At 32.6% G+C, this 21,670-nt stretch overlaps 4 protein-coding genes and 1 non-coding gene across 6 annotated transcripts; 3 read left to right on the plus strand and 2 right to left on the minus strand.

The window, feature by feature from the left end:
- Positions 1 to 1,210: 1,210 nt before the first annotated feature.
- Positions 1,211 to 1,974, minus strand: LOC104808985. The gene is made up of 2 exons (XM_010534856.1): positions 1,771 to 1,974; positions 1,211 to 1,684 (listed from the first exon to the last, which is right to left on the minus strand). Exons 1-2 carry the CDS (start codon positions 1,862 to 1,864, stop codon positions 1,410 to 1,412), a joined length of 369 nt encoding a protein of 122 aa, XP_010533158.1. The 5' UTR covers positions 1,865 to 1,974; the 3' UTR covers positions 1,211 to 1,409.
- Positions 1,975 to 10,886: 8,912 nt separating this feature from the next.
- LOC104808986 (SPX domain-containing protein 2-like) lies at positions 10,887 to 13,561 on the plus strand. The gene is made up of 3 exons (XM_010534857.2): positions 10,887 to 11,318; positions 11,986 to 12,112; positions 12,864 to 13,561. Exons 1-3 carry the CDS (start codon positions 11,004 to 11,006, stop codon positions 13,331 to 13,333), a joined length of 912 nt encoding a protein of 303 aa, XP_010533159.1. The 5' UTR covers positions 10,887 to 11,003; the 3' UTR covers positions 13,334 to 13,561.
- Positions 13,562 to 15,244: 1,683 nt separating this feature from the next.
- On the plus strand, positions 15,245 to 17,858 carry LOC104808987 (heme oxygenase 1, chloroplastic-like). 2 transcript variants are annotated; one of them, XM_010534859.1, is made up of 5 exons: positions 15,245 to 15,757; positions 16,801 to 17,024; positions 17,109 to 17,216; positions 17,339 to 17,402; positions 17,616 to 17,858. In XM_010534859.1, exons 1-5 carry the CDS (start codon positions 15,322 to 15,324, stop codon positions 17,624 to 17,626), a joined length of 843 nt encoding a protein of 280 aa, XP_010533161.1. In that variant the 5' UTR covers positions 15,245 to 15,321; the 3' UTR covers positions 17,627 to 17,858. The 2 variants fall into 2 exon arrangements, with proteins under 2 accessions (XP_010533161.1, XP_010533160.1); XM_010534858.1 differs by lacking the exon at positions 17,616 to 17,858 and having other exon boundaries at positions 17,339 to 17,547.
- A 1,571-nt stretch (positions 17,859 to 19,429) lies between these two features.
- TRNAR-CCU lies at positions 19,430 to 19,502 on the plus strand. The gene has a single exon. It is a non-coding gene; the product is annotated as a tRNA-Arg (tRNA).
- Positions 19,503 to 19,646: 144 nt separating this feature from the next.
- Positions 19,647 to 21,162, minus strand: LOC104808988. Its single transcript, XM_010534860.2, has 5 exons — positions 20,940 to 21,162; positions 20,729 to 20,826; positions 20,362 to 20,425; positions 20,054 to 20,150; positions 19,647 to 19,889 (listed from the first exon to the last, which is right to left on the minus strand). The coding sequence occupies exons 1-5, from the start codon at positions 20,998 to 21,000 to the stop codon at positions 19,811 to 19,813; spliced, it is 399 nt and encodes a 132-aa protein (XP_010533162.1). The 5' UTR covers positions 21,001 to 21,162; the 3' UTR covers positions 19,647 to 19,810.
- Positions 21,163 to 21,670: the final 508 nt, after the last annotated feature.

The raw sequence follows: 21,670 nt of genomic DNA on the forward strand, positions 1-21,670 counted from the left end.
AAAATGACTGACGTGATATAATGAGATACAAACACATCAAATTATTTTATTTAGTTTTTTTTGACAATCGAAAAAAATTCATATATTTTTTTGGATCACTAAAAAAGTCCAGTATTTTTTTTTGATAATCGTAGAAAAGTTCATGTATTATTGGATCATTTAAAAAATTTAGTGTTTTTTAGATTCGTTTAAAAAGTTTAATGTTTATTTGATAAAAAATAAAGTTCGGTGTTTTTTTATCAAAATTTAAAATTTCAGTATTTTTTTTAGAATTTTTCCTTATAAAAATAAAAGTTGATTAATGTTGTAATTTGAAGATAATCTGATGACTCATAGTCTGATTATGATGAAGACAAAACGAAAAAACGAACTAAAAAAAAGAAAAATAATTTATTTTTTATTTTAAGTCTTGAATGTGATTTTTAGAATATTTTTTTTTTGTGGTTGAAGTTTTACAAATTTTTTACAACAAATCAGAGCTCAAAACGAACGTGAAATAAAAATAGTTAAAAAACGTGAAATAAAAAGGAGGAGAATCTTGGATTTGCATGTCCTCATTATCCAAATAAATAAAGTAAATTGTATTAATACACCCAATAATAATAATAATAAAATACAATGTTTGAAATTGTCTACAAAGCGGAGCCAATAATTATTCGGTAGCAGACTTTCGAGCGTTATTTAGAATATTTAAAAGAAAATAAATTATGGAACTTTTGCGATGAACGAGGGGGCGACTACACTTTGACCACATGCATGATTTACAAGTTACCAAATCATGAAGCTTTGGAACATGGAATCCACTTTCCCTATTATCTACTCTAACCATCCAATTAAAGAAATACCATAAAATTACATTTTTCACACAATAATTTTAGGACCCATTTCATAGAGAGAGAGAAATTTAGGGAGATATATATAGTTTGGTTCCAAGTTAAATTGGATATTTTTTTATTTCAAATTTTCATTTTCAAAAAATTACGTATGTTTACTTTTTTATGATTTGAATTTTTGATTAATTTCATTTTCAAGTATAACATTTTATAAGACTTTAAATCAAATTCAATTTATATCCCATCGAATTTTGTCTGCAACCAAAATATTCAATTTCTAAAAACGTTTATTACAGTAAAACGCATTAAATAAGATTTTCGAAATACATCACAAACATATATTTAGAGGCCACAGATCTATAAAAAAAATTTAGATATATACATAAATGGGTTTAAGACTTTAATTACACAAATTGTTGTAAACTAAACATGTCATAAATAAATAGAAAAAAAAGATGGTCAATCGTCTTAGAGTTCATCGATTGGTTTCTCAACCCTTGATTCCTATCAGATGCAAACAGTTTTCTTGGAACCGATCCACGAATTCTCACAGTCGATTAGCAAAACCAGGTTCGGTTAACGAGAATAATTGTAATTAGCAAACCGGTGGTTAACCGGCCGGTCTCGGAGAATACCGCTGTAAAGAACTGCTCTGTTTTCAGCCATTCCTCTGTTTCCACCATTTCTCTTGAGCTTGTCCGAATCCTCGTCAGAACAAGAAAACCGGTCTCCGATCTTTGATTTTCGTCGGAATTCTTCGCCGTCGCCTCTCGGATCGACGACGTCCGCCGCGAAATGAACCCTCTTCTTCTTATTCTTCTTCTTCACCATCGTCTTCTTCGTCTTACCCTCTGAAAACCAGAAACAGAGCATGCCGGAAAAAGTTAGAAACTGGGTTTTCTCGCCAGAATTTGACCGGGAAATTTCGGAAACTCACCGGAGAGACGAAGAGCTAAGAGAATAACTGTGCCGGCGGAGACAGCCATGGCGGTGGCAAAAGCCATGCCATGGGAACCAAGGATCGAAGACATGGTCTTTGTCTGTCTGTCGTTTTTTTTCAGATGAAGAAGAGAGAAACAGAGGAAAGCAAAAGGAGGTCAGAGATGGTAGGTCTGAATGGAATGCACAGTTTTTTTTTTTTTTTTTTTTTTTTTTGGGGTAAAGTCAGTGTGATGATTTTATTTTTATAAACAAGTAAATGTTAGATAAGATGGATATATTTAAGAGATTGGCTTTATTTTCTTTTTGAGTTTATTAATTTGGTAATAATAAAATATATCTGGAATCTGCATGAGGTGTTTATCTTGAAATTAAATATGGTGGACATTTATGGTAAATGGTAGACAGATTAATATCAACTTCTTTTCATAATTTATATATATATATATATATCTTTGACTTGGAATACTATAAAAATTTCCAAAGTTTTAGGTAGAGCAAGAAAAATAAAAGATGATATTAATAAAAATTCATTAACTTGTTGAAAAACAAAATTTTAATTTTTTTTTTTTGCTTTGTTAGAATATATCTTTATAATTATCGTACTTGTTAATTGGTATTAGAAAAAATCTCGTTGATTTATATTCAATATATATATATATATACATTAATTCATAAAATTGATGATAATTTAAATTTCTTTAATGATGATGTATAAATTAAATATTAGTTTTTAACATAAAAAATTAATTTAACGAAATCGACCGATAATAATTTACAATCTCGACTATGAAACCGATGTATAAATTAGATATTAATTTCAATATAAAAAATCAATCGAGATTATAAATTGTTTCCGATTTTGTGAATTTGGGTATCCTTCGAAACATTTATTTGACATATTGATATTTCTATAAAAAAAATTCTTTTTTTTTAAATGATGAGAAAACTTTCAGGTTTTTATTCGAAATTATGAAAGTTTTATTATTTGTGCGGAACTTTCTATTTATTTGGTCGAAGAATGTCGAGGTCTTATAAAGAATATCTGAAGAAAAAAAATCAAAAATTGTTGTGAAGAATGAACGAACCCTATGCATCGGTCGTTCAAATCGATGTTGGACAGTTGAAAGAGTTATATATATATCCCCTTCGTATATTTCTCTTTAGTTTTATGTTTTTATGACGCACGTACATATATATACATATATATATATATATATATGTGGGTGTACGTATTTTATGGCCTTTGATTAAATTATTCCAAATTTTTTAGTATACAAAACAAAATTATTCCAACCTTTTGACCTTTTGATTGGCCTTTTCTTTGTGAACATTTTGGTCGTTAGATGCCATCTCCCTGCACGAAAACTACCACAACTTAATATATATATATATATATATATATATATATATAATTTATAAATATCGGTTGAATAATCAATTCGATGATACATTTTCTTTGAAAAAAAATTGTTGGGCTTAATCGTTAATTGGATACAAAATTACTTTATTCCAAAAGAGAAATTAAAAAATGAACAAATTACTAAAATCAAGAATACCACCGAAACAAAAGTACTATTATTAAAAAAAAATCGAGAATACGAATTTAAAAAAGAAATTTTTTTTACTATAATTAAATGTTGGATGATAAAAGAGTGGGATTCTTAGTTACCAAACCGTACACGAATAGAAAGGAAGGCAATAATAGTGGCCACATGATTATTTGTCTTATAATTAATTAATCATCGACTTTGTCATGGAATTTTGGTATTTTATATGCCCTAAAACATTTCATTATATGCCACCATTTATTTATTTATTTTTATAATCATTTTATATTCATTTCAAAAGTAGTGACTACCTTAACCTCCCAAAGGCCATGATGCCAAAATCTTAATTTAAGATCGACTAACCGTAAATATTCATATTAAAAATTTAGTTAGACTACCTTATTGCATACGTAATCTATGTTTTTTAAAATATTTTTTAAATTTAAAGTATGCGTCCATACAGATTCGTCGGCCAAAGCAAATCAAACGTAATATACATTCGAATCGAATTAAATCTGAATTTAGTCGATAAATAACACTAGAACCAAATAAAAAATGATAAGACTTAAACGTATAATATCACCAAACAACATATTTAAAATTGTGTCTGATTTTGGTATGGGGTAATATCGCTTCTAGGCGAATTAAAATGATTTAAAACTAATCATGTAATTATCCAAAAATCCGATATCCGAGTCTTATGGATCGAATTCATATGATATATGTAATATTTAGGAATTTAGATACAGACTTAGAATTTTTATTTCAAAATTCGAATACTGCAGGTTATCTGAAAAATATGATGATACATATGATATTTATTACAAGTTGTGAAATTGTATTTGATTTCAAAGAGTTCAAAATTTTGTAATGTTATTTCCGAAAAATTACAAATGTGATGACCCGAGACTGTTACGGAATGTTAAAACTGTCATCACATATCAATACGAGATTTTTTTTAGCGTGTTTTGTCTTCATCACACACATCCTAAAAAATACTTCCTAAAAAATCACTCATCCTAGAATTACTCCAAAACGATCACGTTTAATTTTAGAGTTCTATCGAGATGGGTAACCGAAAAGAAAAATGCATCTTATTGCTATGAGTAGCTCAATCAATTCCTTTAAGTTATCTTTGACTGTGTAATCTCATACCTATACAACCCTTGAATCCCTCTCATTTCGGTGCGTTTGATTCATCCCTATACTCCTACCTAGAAACTCATCAGGAGTCGTTCCTTGTCCGTGCCTCTCGCACCGGCGATCACTCCTCGCCATCCTATGGTACTTGGATTATCACAGACCCACCAACTTCTACCTGATTCGTCTCGAACCACACCGTATTAGGAGAATATCGGCTCTGATACCATTTGTAATGAACCAAGGCCGTTACGGAATGTCAAAGTTGTCCTCACACACCAACACGAGACCTTTTAGTGTGTTTTGTCCTTACTCGCACACATCCCGGAAAGTATTTCTCAGAAGATTACCTATCCTAAGACTACTCCAAAACAAATATACTTAATTTTGGAGTTTTCTCAAGATGGATAAACGAAAAGGAAGATGTATCTTGTTTCTATGAGTAGCTCAATCAATTCCTTTAATTCCCTTAAGTTAGCTCAATCAAACCCATATTTTCATACTTCATACTGGACTTCTCCAATTCTTTGGGAGATGTAGTCGGGTGATGAACTTCTAGATTATAAAAAAAAATTGAAAGAGTTAGCGATGGCTTAATTCCGTGCTGGGGTGATGTTCCAGCCTACTGCATTGCATAGGAAGCTTACTTTCGAATCGTGCAGAATTCCAAGTAAATGAGGTCCACCCTATTCGATGAAATTCATCAATGTGGAAACCAACTACCCAGCCAGAAACTGCAAGTAAATGACTTTGTACAATATATTATAGAAAGAAATTGACCTGAAGTTCTTCATGTGGACGCGGTCCTTTTACTTTAGGAATCAGAGGTATAAGCGTCGTATTCCACTGCTTTACAAGGTAACAGAAAGAGAATAATTCTTTCCCCACGAAGCTCTCAACAGGTGCCACAGGGTATTCATCCAGACTCGGTAAGGCAACGACTGTTTCCTTGATTTTCGAGGTCGTACGACATCTTCAGAAGGCGGGAAGAACACTAGAGGGACACCGGTTCTGATAGAGACCCTCGAGTTGTTTCACCAGCCAACAGGATAAGTTTGGATCCAAGATGTTACAATAACATTCCGTGGCCATTTCTTTGATCACAACCACATCATATACACGTATACGAGACTTCTGTTTTAGAAAAGTTTCCTCAGCGGATGTTCAGACAGCTCAAAGTCGACCGCAGCTTCCAATGTCGGATGTCCCGGTAATAAGGTTTGAGCTTCCTGGATGGCGAGAAAAAGAAAAAACCTGAGCCTGGCTAACAATTCCAACATACCCGAACCCGAGATGGTTGAATTGTCCCAACACCGCAAAACTCTTTGTTGAAATTCTTCATGTTGGGTCAGGTGAAGGAGAAATCATAAGTTTGTTCTTCTCATTTTTATTGCTAAATTTGTTTTTGTTATTATATTATAATAAAAATAATTTATATGTTTATAAGAAAAAATATTAGCAAAATATAATTGATATAATGTCAATTTTTCCTATGGGCCGGATCCAAGAATTATGACTCTAAACAAATGGGCCGAGCCGGGCCATATGTGAATCGGCTCAGGTTCTCTCGGCTCGGCTAAGCTCAACTTTTACTTATTTATTCTCATTTAATATTAATTAATCACCCTAAAATCATTTGTATTTTTTTTAAGAATTTATTAATGTTTATGTGCATTATTTCATTTCTGTCAAGATAGATGAATTTTCTTCGAAGTTTCTACAATAATTATAAATATAAATTGGAAAAACTTATGCTTAATATGATGAGAGTTGTGTATAATTCGAAGGTCAAATGCACCTTTTTTTCAAATAAGTTTGTTCTGTCCGTTTATAAAATATAGTTGTGTTTTAGTATATTTTTTAGATTTTTTTTTATTATATTGTGATGAAAGTTGTGTCAATTATTCTCTTGAAATAATTTTGAAAATATTTAGAAGGAAATTTTAGCAGAACGTTTATGGATCATCAAATGTAGATTTCGATTGCATATCTACAAAGACTAAAAATATATTCATCCAACTCTCTTTTTTATAATATACACAAATACGTTAATAATATACTAACCCATAACGTTTATACTATGTAGTAAAATGTTATCAATTTTTAAATTAGTGGCATAAATTTTTGAATTTACATATGATTAGCATATTATTCATATTGATAATTTTATACATGGCTTGATCTAATTCATGTTTTTTTAAAACTGATTTTTCAAAACAATAATAAAAAATATTAGAATTACGAAGATAGTCTGGTCGTCAGTTAATTGGATTTCTTTTATATACATATATATATATATATATATATATATATATATATAACATTAAATTAAATTAAATAAATAATGAAAAATGTCTCGAGGAAATGTGCCAAAGGGAATATCCGAAGTGCCAATGGAATTATGCGATGTGTGAATCACTGTAATAAATACCCTTCTTATTGGTTCGGCTTCACTCGGCTTGGCTCAAGCCAACTTTATTTAACTTTCTCTATTTTCTTTTTTCTTTTTTTGATAAAAAAAAAACTTTCTCTATTTTCATTATTTATTTCTCATTTTTCCTTAATTAAATAAATTTCTTCTTACAATTGATAAAATCCTCTAAAAGATTTTGTTTAGGTTAGTTAACTAACGTGGTCTTCATCTTCAGACTTAAAATTGGTTCGGAGTTGTCAACTTGAGCTTCTTTCGCTTTGGTCGACGTAAGAGATGAGTCTGCCACGTCGAAATATCTTTTAATAAAACAAATCTTCCTTTTTTTTTTGGATTTCCAATTATTTAGTAAATATGTACTGAACCTTTTCCAAAGATATTACGTCCACGATTGACAAAAATAAAAATATATTGTATACTTTTTTATGGATAAAAAAACACATTTATTACATATTACTCCTAGTGTTTAATAGAATTTTATACATGAAACCTTATAACAAATGATACGGAAACGTCCATATTCGATCGTTTTTTTGCATAACTAGCCAATCACAACATATAAAATTAAACATATATAATGACTATGCAATCATATAAATATAAAGACAATTTAATTCATATAAACAATGAGATATATAATTATAAACTTTTGTTCGTGTACAGTGTAAATAATTAGATAAGTATTATTTTTGGACTGAGATATTTAGACCTGAAACTGACTAATTTTTAGGTTGGGTCGGGTCGAGTTTCAAGATTCTAACCAAAATTGACATCTCTTTTGAATATGGTTATTTAATAAAAAATGATGAATTTATTTTTGTTATAACTGTAAATTGGAAAATAATTGATAATTAAATATTATATCTATTATATATAATTTTAAATTATATTTTAATTGTTTACATATGAAATTTCAAGAGGAGATGCAGAATCTCTTTCTACGATAAAAAAAAGTTTGATATACAAAATCAATATCAATATTCAAAAGTTCAAAATATTTATTAAATAGATTCAAAATATTGTTTAATATAAAAATATAATTTTTTAGAATATATATATCAAATAACTTATATATATTTTAAAAAATAAATATTCGATATCTTTATCTACGAGATGTCTCCACAAAACAAAACATAGATTTGACGTAAAATATATATTTTTAGTGGACTCTTTTGACTAAAAAACGATATAATTATTAAATTATTATCTTAAAAAGATCGTAAACTTCTGTCGCACGTTACTTTCATCGTATTATTATAAATAATTGTATGTCGTAAGCAAATCTACACTTATATTTTAACTCATAAAATGATGAAGTGTGTTCAAGGGATTTCACATTATTTTTGTTTTTGAATGGAATATTCTTCGAATATTACTACAAGATCCTCCAAGCATGAAGGTATCTCAATTGGTATAAACCTTTCGACCAAATAAAAAAAAAAAGACTTAAGTTGAACAAAACTTGTAATAAAAGAAAGCGTTTTGGAGTAACCAACTTTGGTGAGCCTCTTTTGTTAAGCCGAAGGGACAAATCCGATTTTTAAATTAGAGTTATAATTTAAAGGGATGTAACAATAATATAATACTACTCTTTAATGGAGTTATAATTTTCATCATAAATTAGAAAATACACTTAATTCATATTTAATATGATAATTTAATACATTTGTTCTATGCACATATATACTAAAGGGAGGAATATAATTTTTTCTTAAATAATTCAGAGTTGATAAATTACAAGATATTGTGGAAGATAAACTAATCAGATTTTTAAATTAGATCTTTAATTTTATTAGATAAATAAAGAAATATATAAGAGAGAGTTGGGGAATGTGTCGAAAGGGAATATCCAAAGTGCCCAAGGAATTATGCGATATGTGAATTATTGTGATAAATAGGCTTCTTATCGGCTCGGCTTCACTCGGCTCAGCTAAGCCTTGCTCAAGCCAACTTTATTTAATGTTCTAATTTTTCACTATTTGCTTCTCATTTTTCCTAAAATTAATCCTTCAATTTTTTTTTAAAAATGAACACGGCCTCTAATATTTTAAAGATCTCTCATAATTTTATGATATTTTAATATATATTTTTCTTATGTTTATAATATTAAAAGATAAAGTGATATAACGTTTTAGGGTTAATAATCGATTTCATATCTTTTGTATTTTACAATAATATCAAGACAAATTATAGTGTAATACTTTGTTACAAAATGATTCCATTCGTCTTACTCTTTTTTTTATAGAAATAATTTTGTTTCTTGAATATGTTTGTTTGATGGAAAATTGATGAATCTATTTCTGTTGTTTTACTTCAAATATCATGTTTATGTGGATGTAAATTGGAAAATAATTGATAGTTAAGTATAATATCCATGATATATAATTTTGAATTCTATTTTTATTATTTACTTATGAAATTTCAAGAGGAGATAGACATTCTTTTTGTTATGTTAATAAAAGATAAAAGATACGATAAAAACGTTTGATAAAAAAAATCAATATAAAGATTGGAAAGTTCAAAATATCAAAACATTTATTAAATAGATTGTTTAACATAAAAATGTAATTTTTTTTATAGAAATTCTATTACATATATATACCAAACAATATATATATATAAAAATAAAATATTCGATATCTTTATCTACGAAATGTCATCACAAAACAATAGATAGATTTGACGTAAAATATATATTTTAATGGACTCTTTTGACTAAAACGATATAATTATTATATTATTATCTTAAAAAGATCGTAAACTTCTGTCGCATGTCACTTTCATCGTACTATTATAAATAATTGTATGCCGTAAGCAAATCAAAATCTATATTTTTAAAGTATTGAAATGATGAAGTGTGTTTAGGGTATTTCACATAATTTTTGTTTTTGAACGGAATATTCTTCGAATGTTGTTACAAGATTCTCCAAGCATGAAGGTATCACAGTTGGTATAAACCTTTCGACCAAATTAAAAAAAAAAAAGACTTAAGTTTAAAACAACTTGTAATAAAAAGAGTGTTTTTGGAGTAACCAACTTTGGTGAGCTTCTTTTGTTAGCCGATGTAAGGGACAAATCCGCCACGTGGCAATATTTATTTATTTTTAAGTAAAAACTGTTTTTCCTTATTTCTTTTTTTAATAATTTGATAAAAAATATCCAAAAGATAATATGACAAAAATGGAACCCAAAAAAAAAATATTTTACTTTTTCTTTGATTGATGCAAACACACTAATTACCAAATTACCAATGACTCCAAGTGTTTATAAGAGATGTTGTATAGAAACTAAGGATACTAAAATCTATTAAAAACGATTGTTATACTAAATTCGATTTATAATAAATATTTTTAAGATTTGAGTGCCATTTTTTAAAAATTTTAGATATTAAACTATAATATTTTAGAATATTACTTAAAACCTATATCTCTAATACTTTTTGCTAGTAATAAAAGCAAACTGTTTTTTTTTTTGTATTTAGAGTAACCAAAGTTTTGCTCTAACCACCGATTTAATTAAAAAAATTTGTCGTAATCATAGCAAGTGTTTAAATCACTGGTCTTATTTCAAATAAAATTATCTAATTTTAATGTATATTTGTTAAATTAATCCTTGAATCAAAGTAAATAATATGGATTTGATAAAAAAAAGTAAAATATCAAATGAAATAATGATATAACATTACCCTTATAACTTTCATAATAAACTTGAAAATTTAACCACTTGACATTAAATAGGATAATTTAAAGAAAATATGTGAACGCATTTTTTATTTTGTGGAAATGTATATTAATTGGAGAAAGATAAATATTTACGAAAACAGAAACAGAAAATGAAAAAAGAAATGTTTGAAACAGAAAATGAAAAAAGAAATGTTTGAAAAAAATGGATATTCTTTCTACAAAACCACGAATATTCTACCATTTATTTTCACCAAAAAAAAAAAATATTCTACCATTTATGATTATATCACTTCCCTCTCCCCACCACCTCTCAGCCCTTTCATTATATCTCCGTTTTCTCGCCTTTTCTTCTCTCATTCGCTTTTTCTCTTTTGAGTTTTCTCGGCAACCAAACAGACCCAAATCGCTAGAGAAACCAAAATCCGCCATGAAATTCGGCAAGAGCCTCAGCAACCAGATCGAGGAGACGTTGCCTGAATGGCGAGACAAGTTTCTGTCCTACAAGGAGCTGAAGAAGAAGCTGAAGCTCATGGAGCCCAAAGGCGGAGAGAGTCGGCCGAATAAACGGCTGAGATCCGTGGCGGCGGAGGAAAATCCGTCCGATGGAGATTGGAAGGTGGACGTCTCCGGAGGAGGGATGACGAAGGAGGTGACGGATTTCATTCGGCTTCTCGAGGACGAGCTCGAAAAATTCAACTCGTTCTTCGTCGAGAAAGAGGAAGAGTACATCATCAGATTGAAGGTAATGAGATTTATTTCTGTCGAATTCTTATTTTGTTTCAAAAAAATTTCTCGTGGGTTGGTCGTTTGTGATTTTGTTTGGATTCCGAGAATATTTTCCGTCTCCGTGAAATTTTTTCGGAAACAGAACAAATCGTAGTAATGATATTGGTTCGGATCCAACCATTCAAAATTAAGAGAGGAAGATATAGAGAACTGGGATCCGTAACCTCCTTCGATCTGTCTCCTTCGGATTGCTTTTGAAGAATTTCTCGTAAATGATGTTTGCACATTTGGAATATTCCTTTAGCTTCCTCTGTTTGTGTTGTTTAGATTTCCATTCGTTTTCTTGTAAGAATTCATGGTTAATTGCATGTGGGTAATTGATGATTCCGAAGCTCAAAGTTTTTTTCAATTCTCTTGAATTTGAAGAGTTTTTTTTTTGGAATTTATAAGATGGGTCCCCAAATCCATGGAATTAATGCTTACCCATCAGAACAGATCTGATCAAGAACTTGACAAAGACATTCTTGCATGTTAGAAACAAATTTGTAAAGCCACTTCAATAAGACAATGACAGATTTAGGTCCCATCTGCTGATTTTAACATCTCTTTAAGTTTGGAAATCGCTTAGAAAACAGCCCAATTAGCATGAGCTTGGATTTCGATTTTGACTTGGGGATTTGCAGGAACTGAAAGATCATGTGGTCAAGGCCAAGAACTCGAACGAGGAGTTGATCAAGATCAAGAAAGAGATCGTAGATTTTCATGGAGAAATGGTCCTCTTGCTGAATTATAGCGCTCTGAACTACACAGGTGATTTATCTCTCTTAACCCCTCCATTTTTATTGCTTTGTTATGTTCTTAGAAGTCTGATTACATAATAGGACGTGACGAATACGCTTATGCCTGAACTTATTAGTCTAACACGTTTTCTTCTCATTGACAAAGAATAGTTTCTAAATGTTAAAGCCCTTTCACTAAGTCAATGCATGTTTTTCACAGTATGTGTGGATCTATAAGAACTTTTCGGTCTTTCTTTACGTGAGGAAGGCATTAGTGAGTGAAAAAAACTCGGTCAATGTGCAATCTTTTATGATTTTTGCCAGCAATTCACTAGTAAATTACTCTGCCTTTTCAATGATCTGTTTCTTTTGCCTAAGCCTCGATGTTAGTCTATTACATGTTCTCATACTTGCCCTTTTTACGATACATCCGCTGGAACAATTTGTGTGAAACCCACTAGTAAGCTTTAAGCAATAAGCATCCGGGAATTTTCTCTGCCACCAAATTTTCTTTGGATGCCCTTTGGCACTTGGAAAGAGTCAAATTCTTCGTTGATCTGTCTATCGGTTATTGAATTTTAATGTGCCCCACGTAAGGAATATGCTCTACTTTGTTTATTCGGCTACTTGTTGTATATGCCCTCTGCTTTTGAAGTACCCTTTATGCTTATTCTTCTGCCTCACTGAACTCGGGTATTGGGTTTTCCCCCGAATATATTTTTCTCGCCCGGATAGATCTTTTCGTATTTGGTTTGATTGACATAAACTTGCTCGGTTTACAGGGTTAGTCAAGATCCTCAAGAAGTATGACAAAAGAACCGGAGCTCTGATTCGGTTACCCTTCATCCAGAAGGTGCTTCAACAACCGTTCTTCACCACCGACCTTCTCAACAAATTTATCAAAGAATGCGAGGCAATGCTCGATTACCTCTTCCCTTCGACCGACAGCTTTTTATCGAAGACCAAGAATCGGGAAGAGGAAGATGAGGAAGAAGAAGAAGAGCCAACGACGTCGGGAACGGTAAAGGCAACGGATGATAATCTCATAAGGACCCCGAAAGAGCTGTCGGAGATCGAGTACATGGAGAGCTTGTACATGAAGAGTACGGTATCGGCATTGAGGGTATTGAAGGACATCCGCAAAGGTAGCTCAACGGTTAGCGTTTTCTCGTTGCCACCATTGCAGGTGAGTGGTTTAGAAGATGATTCGTGGAAGAAGAAAGTCCCCATCCTCGAACAAGCAGCAAAATGAATGAATGGATAGCCACTTCTATCTATGAACGTAGCAGGAAAAAAAAACACGACGTATATATGATCTCACAGTTGTAAAACGTTAACCCAAAAAAAAAAGAGGACTTGGAAACTGGGTTTGTTTCTTATTCCCGTCCCGACAAATCTCAACCGAGGTTTTTCTTGGTTCGATTTCGTTAAATGTAAGAGCATTTTAAGAGGGTTTATGAGATTGTTATGATTGGATTTATGATTGGTTTCTGAAACTAGGTGTGGGCATTCGGATCGGGTAAATCGAGTTTTATTCGAACCGATCCGAATAAGCGAATTTCGGTTTGGATTAGGTATTTCAAAAATAACCGAATGGTTTTTGTATAGCCATAACTGATCATTTTCGGTTTGGGTAAATAATCGATTGATTTGGGTTAACCGTATACACTGAAATTAAATTTTAAGAGGATATCGAACTAAAAAATGCGGTATTTTTTCTGTCTAAAATTTATGAACGGTATTAATTTAAAAAAATTGAATTTTTTAGAACCAAAATTTAAAAAACCCCGAAAACTTGAAATTTTTTCAAGAACTAATTTTTTTAAATAAAATTTGAAAGCGAAATCGAATCGAATATAATATAGTAATTAATTGATATTTAATTTTATAAAAATAAAAAGAACTGAACCAAATCATTTCCCACTTGAATCCGAACACGGAATACCGAAACCTCACCCGTAGGGATGAGGATGTCTTTTGCCCATTACAGGTCCAAGAGAATCAGTTCAGTTTTGGTCCCATATAGCTTCTGTAAGAGTTATTTTTAATTTATTTTGGTTATTGTTAATTTTATTTTATTTTGGATCAATGTATTTGTAATCCAACTTTCCGAAAAGTAATCAATTGATAGAATTCATTTTAGAAGAAAACAAAAATTCGTGAAGATGAATTTCATTAGAGGGTTTCTTGTTCGAACCTTTATTTTCTTTTAAAATATAAAATATTTCTACAAGAAAGTGAAGATGAATATAAAAGATTCATTTTTTTTAATAAAGTTTCGAAGGAAAGATTCGTATTTCTTTAAATTTCAAAGATATATCTTTTTCTGATTGAGGGCATTTTGTTATAATTTTTTTTTTCTTTTTCCTTTTTATTTTCCCTTATAAAAGGTTATTAGAAAACCATTAAGTGGAACATTTTAACGAAATTATAGCATTATTTTTTTCTTCTGGATACTCCTTAAGTATTGTTATCCACGTGCAATAGTTCAGTGACATAATTAGTATTTCGTAGGATTTATCACTAATTCATCCAAGTTCTAGATATAATTTGTTCCTATAAAAACATATACATATATATATATATTACAAAATGAAAGATAAAAATGTTTTATGAAAAACGGAAGAGAAATTGAAAGAAATTATGTTACTATTAAAGGAAACAATGAGATTCTTCAATTTTTGACACATTATTTTCTCTCTTTTATACCCAGAAATTAGTTTTTTTTTTCCATTTCTAAAATAGGGAAGCGATCCAAACCTCAATTTTCTTAGGACAAGCAAATTTACACCTTGTACCAAAATTAAATAAAGTTAAGGGGTCACATTGCATAAGTACTAAAAATATAGGTCGTCATAAATAAAAATTATTTCGTTAAAACAAATATTTCTTCCGTTTCTAAATAATTATCGTTTTAAAAAATTTCACACTTTTTTGTAAAATATAAAACATCTTATACATCCTTATTTAATATAAATTTAATGATAAACAAAAAATAGAAAAATTATATAGAAAAATAGAATGAAATATATTTATAAACAAAAATAATTATTTAAAACGTTAATTATTATTTTTTTAAAATAAAATAATTTAACTAATAAAATGGAATTCTTTTATTTTCTGCTTCTTATATTTTTTTTCTTCTTATATTTCCCTTTTGTTCTCTCTCTCCTGTTCCCTGCACGTTACTTCATTTCGTGCTCCCTTCGACAACCATAGTTTAATCTTCGGGGATCAACAATGGCTTCTTTAACTCCGATAAATCGATCCATCTCCATTTTCAAGAATCCCCAACTCGCAAAACCTGTTATTTCCCTATCCTCAACATTCTCGCCGACGAACCCACTTCTTCTTCGCGCTAAAATCGAGAATCTGAGGATGCCCATGAACGGAGCAGCTCCTGCGGCGGTGGTGGTGGCGACGAAATCGGCGGAGAAGCAGAAAAAGAGGTATTCCGGCGAATCAAAAGGGTTTGTGGAGGAGATGAAGTTCGTGGCGATGAGGCTTCACACGAAGGAGCAAGCGAAGGAAGGAGAGAAGGAGACGAAATCGCCGGAGGAGAGACCGGTGGCGAAGTGGGAACCCACCATTGATGGGTACTTGAGGTTTCTTGTGGATAGTAAGCTGGTTTACGATACGCTTGAAGGGATCATCGACAAAGCCGCTTTCCCAAGTTGTGAGTATCAATCATCTTCTGAAATCTGTTTCCTTTTTTTGGATTTTGTTTGAGTATTTGATCGTTTCATGTGGTGAAATATGAAACCCTAGTTGGTTGTGTTATTTGAAGATGTTTGATATATTATCTTTAAGTTTTGATTCCTGTTAATGGAGCAGTAGCATCCATGGATTTTGGATAAAGAAACTGAGATTGATTAGCTTTGAGATGGATTCTTGATTCATCTTTGATAATGGAATGTCTCGAGATCGATTTTTGATGGATGTTACAGACAGAGGATTCTTGTGATTGTGTCGAAGTTGTTTCTTATAGATGATGGCATCCTTAATAGGATTTAAGGTTGTTGTTTTCTCCTTTGGTCTCTAAATGACTGATTGGGAAGTGAGGATCTTTGGCTTGAATCTTAAATTAGTTTAGAAAGACTGTTTCTTATCTTGTTTTGGATTTGCTTTATTTGATGATGTTGACTGCCAAAATTGGTTTTCTTGGATTGACTTGCTTTTAAAGATCTGGTTTCTGTCACCAGCTTTGAGATTGTTGGATTCCTCTTCTATGAATTTGTCACTTCACGGGCTTTACGCAGATGTGTGTGTGTGTATTCTCGCTGCTCGTATAGTCTAATATAACCAGCTTTTCTCTGACCGTTTTTCTCTGATTTCCACCGAGAATCACTCCATGGCTGCGACAACAGGGCGGCTTTCCTCCCAGTGATAGGGTTAATGTTGTGTAACTGCAAGATTTCTGGAGTTTGCTCATAGTTTTGGATCTACGCTGAATATTCAACCAATCTTAGCTTCGGTTGTGTTTTCTTGCAAAAAAGTCCGATGTTTTAAATTTTATTTTCGGTCTGATGTATGACGTAGAAAGCCTTTGATAGTTTCTGATATTTAGATTGTCGTCGGGCAATCTCCGGGAGAGATTACGGATACGAAAGGTTGAAACTTGAAATGATAGTGCCTGATGTATCCAAAATGAACTTCACTGTTTATCTTTCCACCCGAATGCCTCAAAATGATATGAATTTATGCTCTGTTTTTTCCTAGATGCCGAGTTCAAGAACACGGGATTAGAAAGGTCGGGGAAACTGGCAAAGGATTTGGAGTGGTTCAAAGAGCAAGGGTACAAGATTCCCGGGCCATCTGCTCCTGGTATAACCTATGCCGAGTATTTGAAGGATTTGGCCGAGAAAGATCCTCAAGCATTCATCTGCCACTTCTATAACATCTACTTTGCTCACAGCGCGGGTGGCCGGATGATCGGGAGAAAAGTAAACCTGTCTCTCTTCACCTCTCGCTACCAAAAATCGGCTAAAAACTCGAACCCTTTTCTGAAACTTTTGCAATTTTCGCAGGTAGCGGAAAAGATCCTCGATGACAAGGAACTCGAGTTCTACAAATGGGACGGCGATCTTTCCCAACTTCTGCAGAATGTGAGGGAGAAACTGAACAGAGTCGCCGAGGTAAAACATGAAATAAGTACCCTGTAACGAAAAATCGTCGAACATTGCCTTGAAATCTGAGTTCTTCGACGGGGTTTTTGCGATGTAAAACGTGACCCGAGCCATGGTTCGTTGTTGGGCAGGGATGGACGAGAGAAGAGAAGAACCATTGCTTGGAAGAAACGGAGAAGTCGTTTAAGCATTCTGGTGAGATTCTTCGTCTGATATTGTCGTGATTCACTCGTGCAAGAAAGAAAAACTCCACGTGCAGAAATAAATCTACTGTAACTGTTGATTTTCGTGTGTATTATAAAGTTTAATTAATTAATTAATGTTTTTCATTATTGATTGATGATCTTGTTTTCAATCATCATAGTTTAAGTTTTTTTTTTTGATAATCGGTTGATCCCAAACCCAAAGGCCCAGACTAATTCCGACCTACACGCACGATCCTGCAACACACGTGGGATGTGAAACATCCGAAGATGGCAGGAGGGGAATCTCTATACTCTGAGTGTTGAAGTCACGATCTCATTTACAGGAAGGAGCTCTCAAAGGATTCCCCATTTTAAGTTGTTTTATATTATTGTGTAGATTGTTATTTTTATTTGTTTTCACAAATGATATATCCAATAGTGTGCGATGACTTGTTTTGCTCGAGAATTACGTGACCAACGTAGAAATTTAAATTCGAGAAGAGTAGGTTTAACAATTTTTTATACTTAATCTAAAATTAAATATTTTTATTAAAATCGACAAAAAAGTGTTGAATTAAGTGTCGTTTGAAGGAATCCCACTCGCAGGACATGCGCGTGAACTCCACCTCCCCGATTTCTCTGGACTATAACCTTCCCAAATCCGATGATTTAGCTGATTTCGGCGTCAGAGGCGCGTGACTCAACGCTCATCGTTATTCCTCGTATATAATTAATTTTTCCGCAGGGGAAAAAAGGCGAACGAATATTTCTTTTGCCCAATAAGTAAATATATTTTAAAATAAGCTTTTTACCCTTTAAAATTAATTTTTAAAAGCTGGGGTTTTATGATAGAATTATTCTAATATTCCATACCCTTCATGGGAATTCTTAAAGTTTCATCTTCTCTTGACTGCAACGAAAAAGGATTTACGCTTCAACTTGAGTATAGATAAATTAAAACCTCATTTGATTTGTTTTAAAATTATTACACAATTTAATTTTGCAAAGAAATGAATGAGAAACACTGTTGAATATATGAATATCCGACAATTATATCGACATGCGGTATATGTAGGGGCTAATGAGAGAGAGTAGTAGAAATTAGGAGTATACATATGCTTATATTTTTTTGTTATTAACCGAATAATCGAATTGAATCGAATAAAATATAACCGTAATCAAACTGAATCTAATATAAAAACCGAATGATTATAACTTCTCTAAATTTTGAAAAAATCGAATCCGAATCGAGTCAAATACCCCGAAAAATCCAACAATTTTCTTTGAAAAATTGAATTTTTACTAATAAAAAATCAAATCCGAACATAACCAAAACAAAACCGAATGGTTAGAATAACCGAAAAATAACCACCCCTGACAGAAATGGATGATATATATACGTGGTGTCCAAACCTTTTAGCTGAAACAGAGGATCTCATGTGGTGACCCCAATGTTAACTTAGATCCCAAAAAACCCATCAGCAATGTAAAACAAGAAAGGCACATAAAAGAAAACTTATTAATAAGAAGAGAAAGGATGATATGTAAGTAACCAGACCGCACAACCAATCCCTAATGAGAAAGAGAGTGATGATATAAAACGCTGCTCTGCGTTAACCAAAACACTAAAAAAAGGTGTTCTTTCTCAATGGCCGCATTCCATTAAATCCATCCATCAAGTCCAAGCTCTTACCTTCGTCTCTAATACCTCTCGCCAAACCCGAAGAAGACAGCACCCGTACCACTGTTGTGATCAACCGCATACTCTCCCCTCTAACCATTCCAAGTTTCAGTTCCACTCCATACGATCGTATTATTTATCAGTTATTAATCGAATAAAACATAAACGTAACCGAATAGAATCCGATATAAAAACCAAACGGTCATGACTTTTTCAAATACAAATATAAATGAAAAATATAAGTTTTCTAACAATAAAACCGAATTCGAACCGACTGAAGTTTGATGTAAAAATCGAATGATGATAAAAATTCGAACTCAGATTAGTTGAAATGTAAAATAAAATAAAGGGGAGAAGCGCCTGTAGCTCAGTGGATAGAGCGTCTGTTTCCTAAGCAGAAGGTCATAGGTTCGACCCCTATCTGGCGCGTGTTTTCCACTCTCCACTATTTTTCGATTCTCTCTCATAAATCTCCATTCAGCTCTTCTCTCATCTTTACACTCAAAAACTATATATACATCGATATTTTTTTTCCTCTTGTTCAATGTTGCACCCTAAAAAAAAAACCAGAGAGATAGAAACAGAGATCGAATTTCTTGTTGATAGCCATTGACAAGATCATTCAGTCTGAAACCCGAGAGAGAGAGAGAGATCAAGCTTTTAACAGAAACTGTATACAGAAAACTACAACAACAGACACCCGAGGAAACACGGCCAAATCCGCTTTCTTGAAGCCTCTATTCGTCGAATGTGCTCAAGAAACCTCCGAGGAAGCCGGCTCCATTGCAGCTCCCGCACAATATCTCCCTTTTACCCCTGTCAAAACAAGTACTCTTACACATTCAACTCATGATATCAAACTCTGAGCAAGAAGGCGTACAATTTCATACCGAGTTTCCTTGACATGATCGACAAAAAGGGTATCCATTTCAGCAAACAAGAGCATGGAAAACACGTTTCAGTAGCTCAAGAAGACGAACCTGCAAAGCCAACATATCCCTCCGGCTTTGAACTGCCCATTGAAGTGATCGACGGAATTCACACCACTCCCTTTACATTGAGTACAAGCCACCGCACCTATATCCATCAGATACAAGAATCATATAAGCAAGCCTTCGAGCTAATTATAGGGCCAAAGGTCACAAAACCCGTATGATCAATTTCGTTGATTGCTAAGAAAATGCAATCGCTCCGAAGGAAGAGCTCTTGGACACATCCAAAGGGTAACTGAATTTAGCACTGGAGTGGGACAAACTGTCATGAGTTGTAATGGTTTTGCTCTTCTTACCGTTACCCTCACAATCTGCGCAGACGATGCTGTTTATCTTGGTGCTTTGGTTACTATTTGCTGCCTGTTAAAACCGATATAAAAACGAAATCGTGATCGATATTTTCATGGTTTAAAGCCATGAACTTTGAGATGTGACCAAGAATCCGAACCACCAAGACACAAACACATACTCCGGAACATCATAGATTACTAGCAAATCAGTCCATGTAATAAACCCTTGGCAACATAAGAACATTTCTCCTATCAAGCTCCAATTTTTCAAAGGTGATTCCACAAGAAAACAAGGTCTTGCTAAATCCACAAGTTCTAAAACAACAACAAACAACACTGGAAAATCGAAATGAAGGAATGGAAATTTTCTAACCTTAGCTACAAAAGATTGGGTTTTCGAAGCTCTCGAGCTCTGCAACACTTCTCTGACGAAAACAACCTTCCGGGCCAACGATTTGTCGATTACTATTCCTACGAAAGACAAAACCGAGTTACAATTCAGTGACGGAAATTTGAAAAAGGAGCCCAATTTTATGCAAAGCAGTGGAGATTTCGAAAAGGGTACAACGGAAAAAGTTTCATACTTCCTGGTTTTGAGGGAGATTGGAAGGAGAAAGTGGGAGAGAAGCATAGAGAGTGCGCCATTTCTTCTTTTTCTTCTTCTTCTAACTCTTCGGTCTGTGTTCTTGAACCTTTATTACCAAACAGGTTTTGAACTCTGAAACTGATTGCGATTTGTGTGTTCGTGTTATAGAATCTCACCCACTGGAGCAGATAAGGTGCTTCTGCAAGGAGAGGGCAAATGGGTTTTTGTCATTACCGAAATACCCTTTTCTGTGATAAAATAAAAGTTTTGGGGTTTAATCGCTAAATGGACTTTAAACGGTTAAGGTTCGGGTTCGAAAAGGGAATTGATCGGTTCGGTTCTTTCGATTTTACAAAAATAGGTATCAATCGGTTTTTATATTGTATTCGGTTTGATTCGGTTTCGGTATCGGTTTGATTCGGTTCCGGATTTTATTAAAAAAATGATAGATTTCTTTTAAAAATATTCGGTTTTTCGAGATTTTTAAAGTTCGGTTGGGTTCCGAAAAAATTCAGTTCTCTAAAAATGGTACCGTTCGAGAATTTAGAACGATTTCGGATCGAAAAAATACCGTTTTTTCAGTTCAGTTCGATCCGGTTCCGAAGAACCGAACCGAAACGCCCAGGTTCACAGAGTTCAAGCGAAAGACACCAGATTTGGAAGGCAGTCACTCACCAATCAGAGATTGACACGTGTTGTGGTTTTCTTTGCTCACATTTATACACTCTT

This window comes from Tarenaya hassleriana, unplaced genomic scaffold (genome assembly GCF_000463585.1).
Source record: "Tarenaya hassleriana unplaced genomic scaffold, ASM46358v1 Cleome15, whole genome shotgun sequence".
In the NCBI taxonomy this organism is placed as follows: Eukaryota; Viridiplantae; Streptophyta; class Magnoliopsida; order Brassicales; family Cleomaceae; genus Tarenaya; species Tarenaya hassleriana.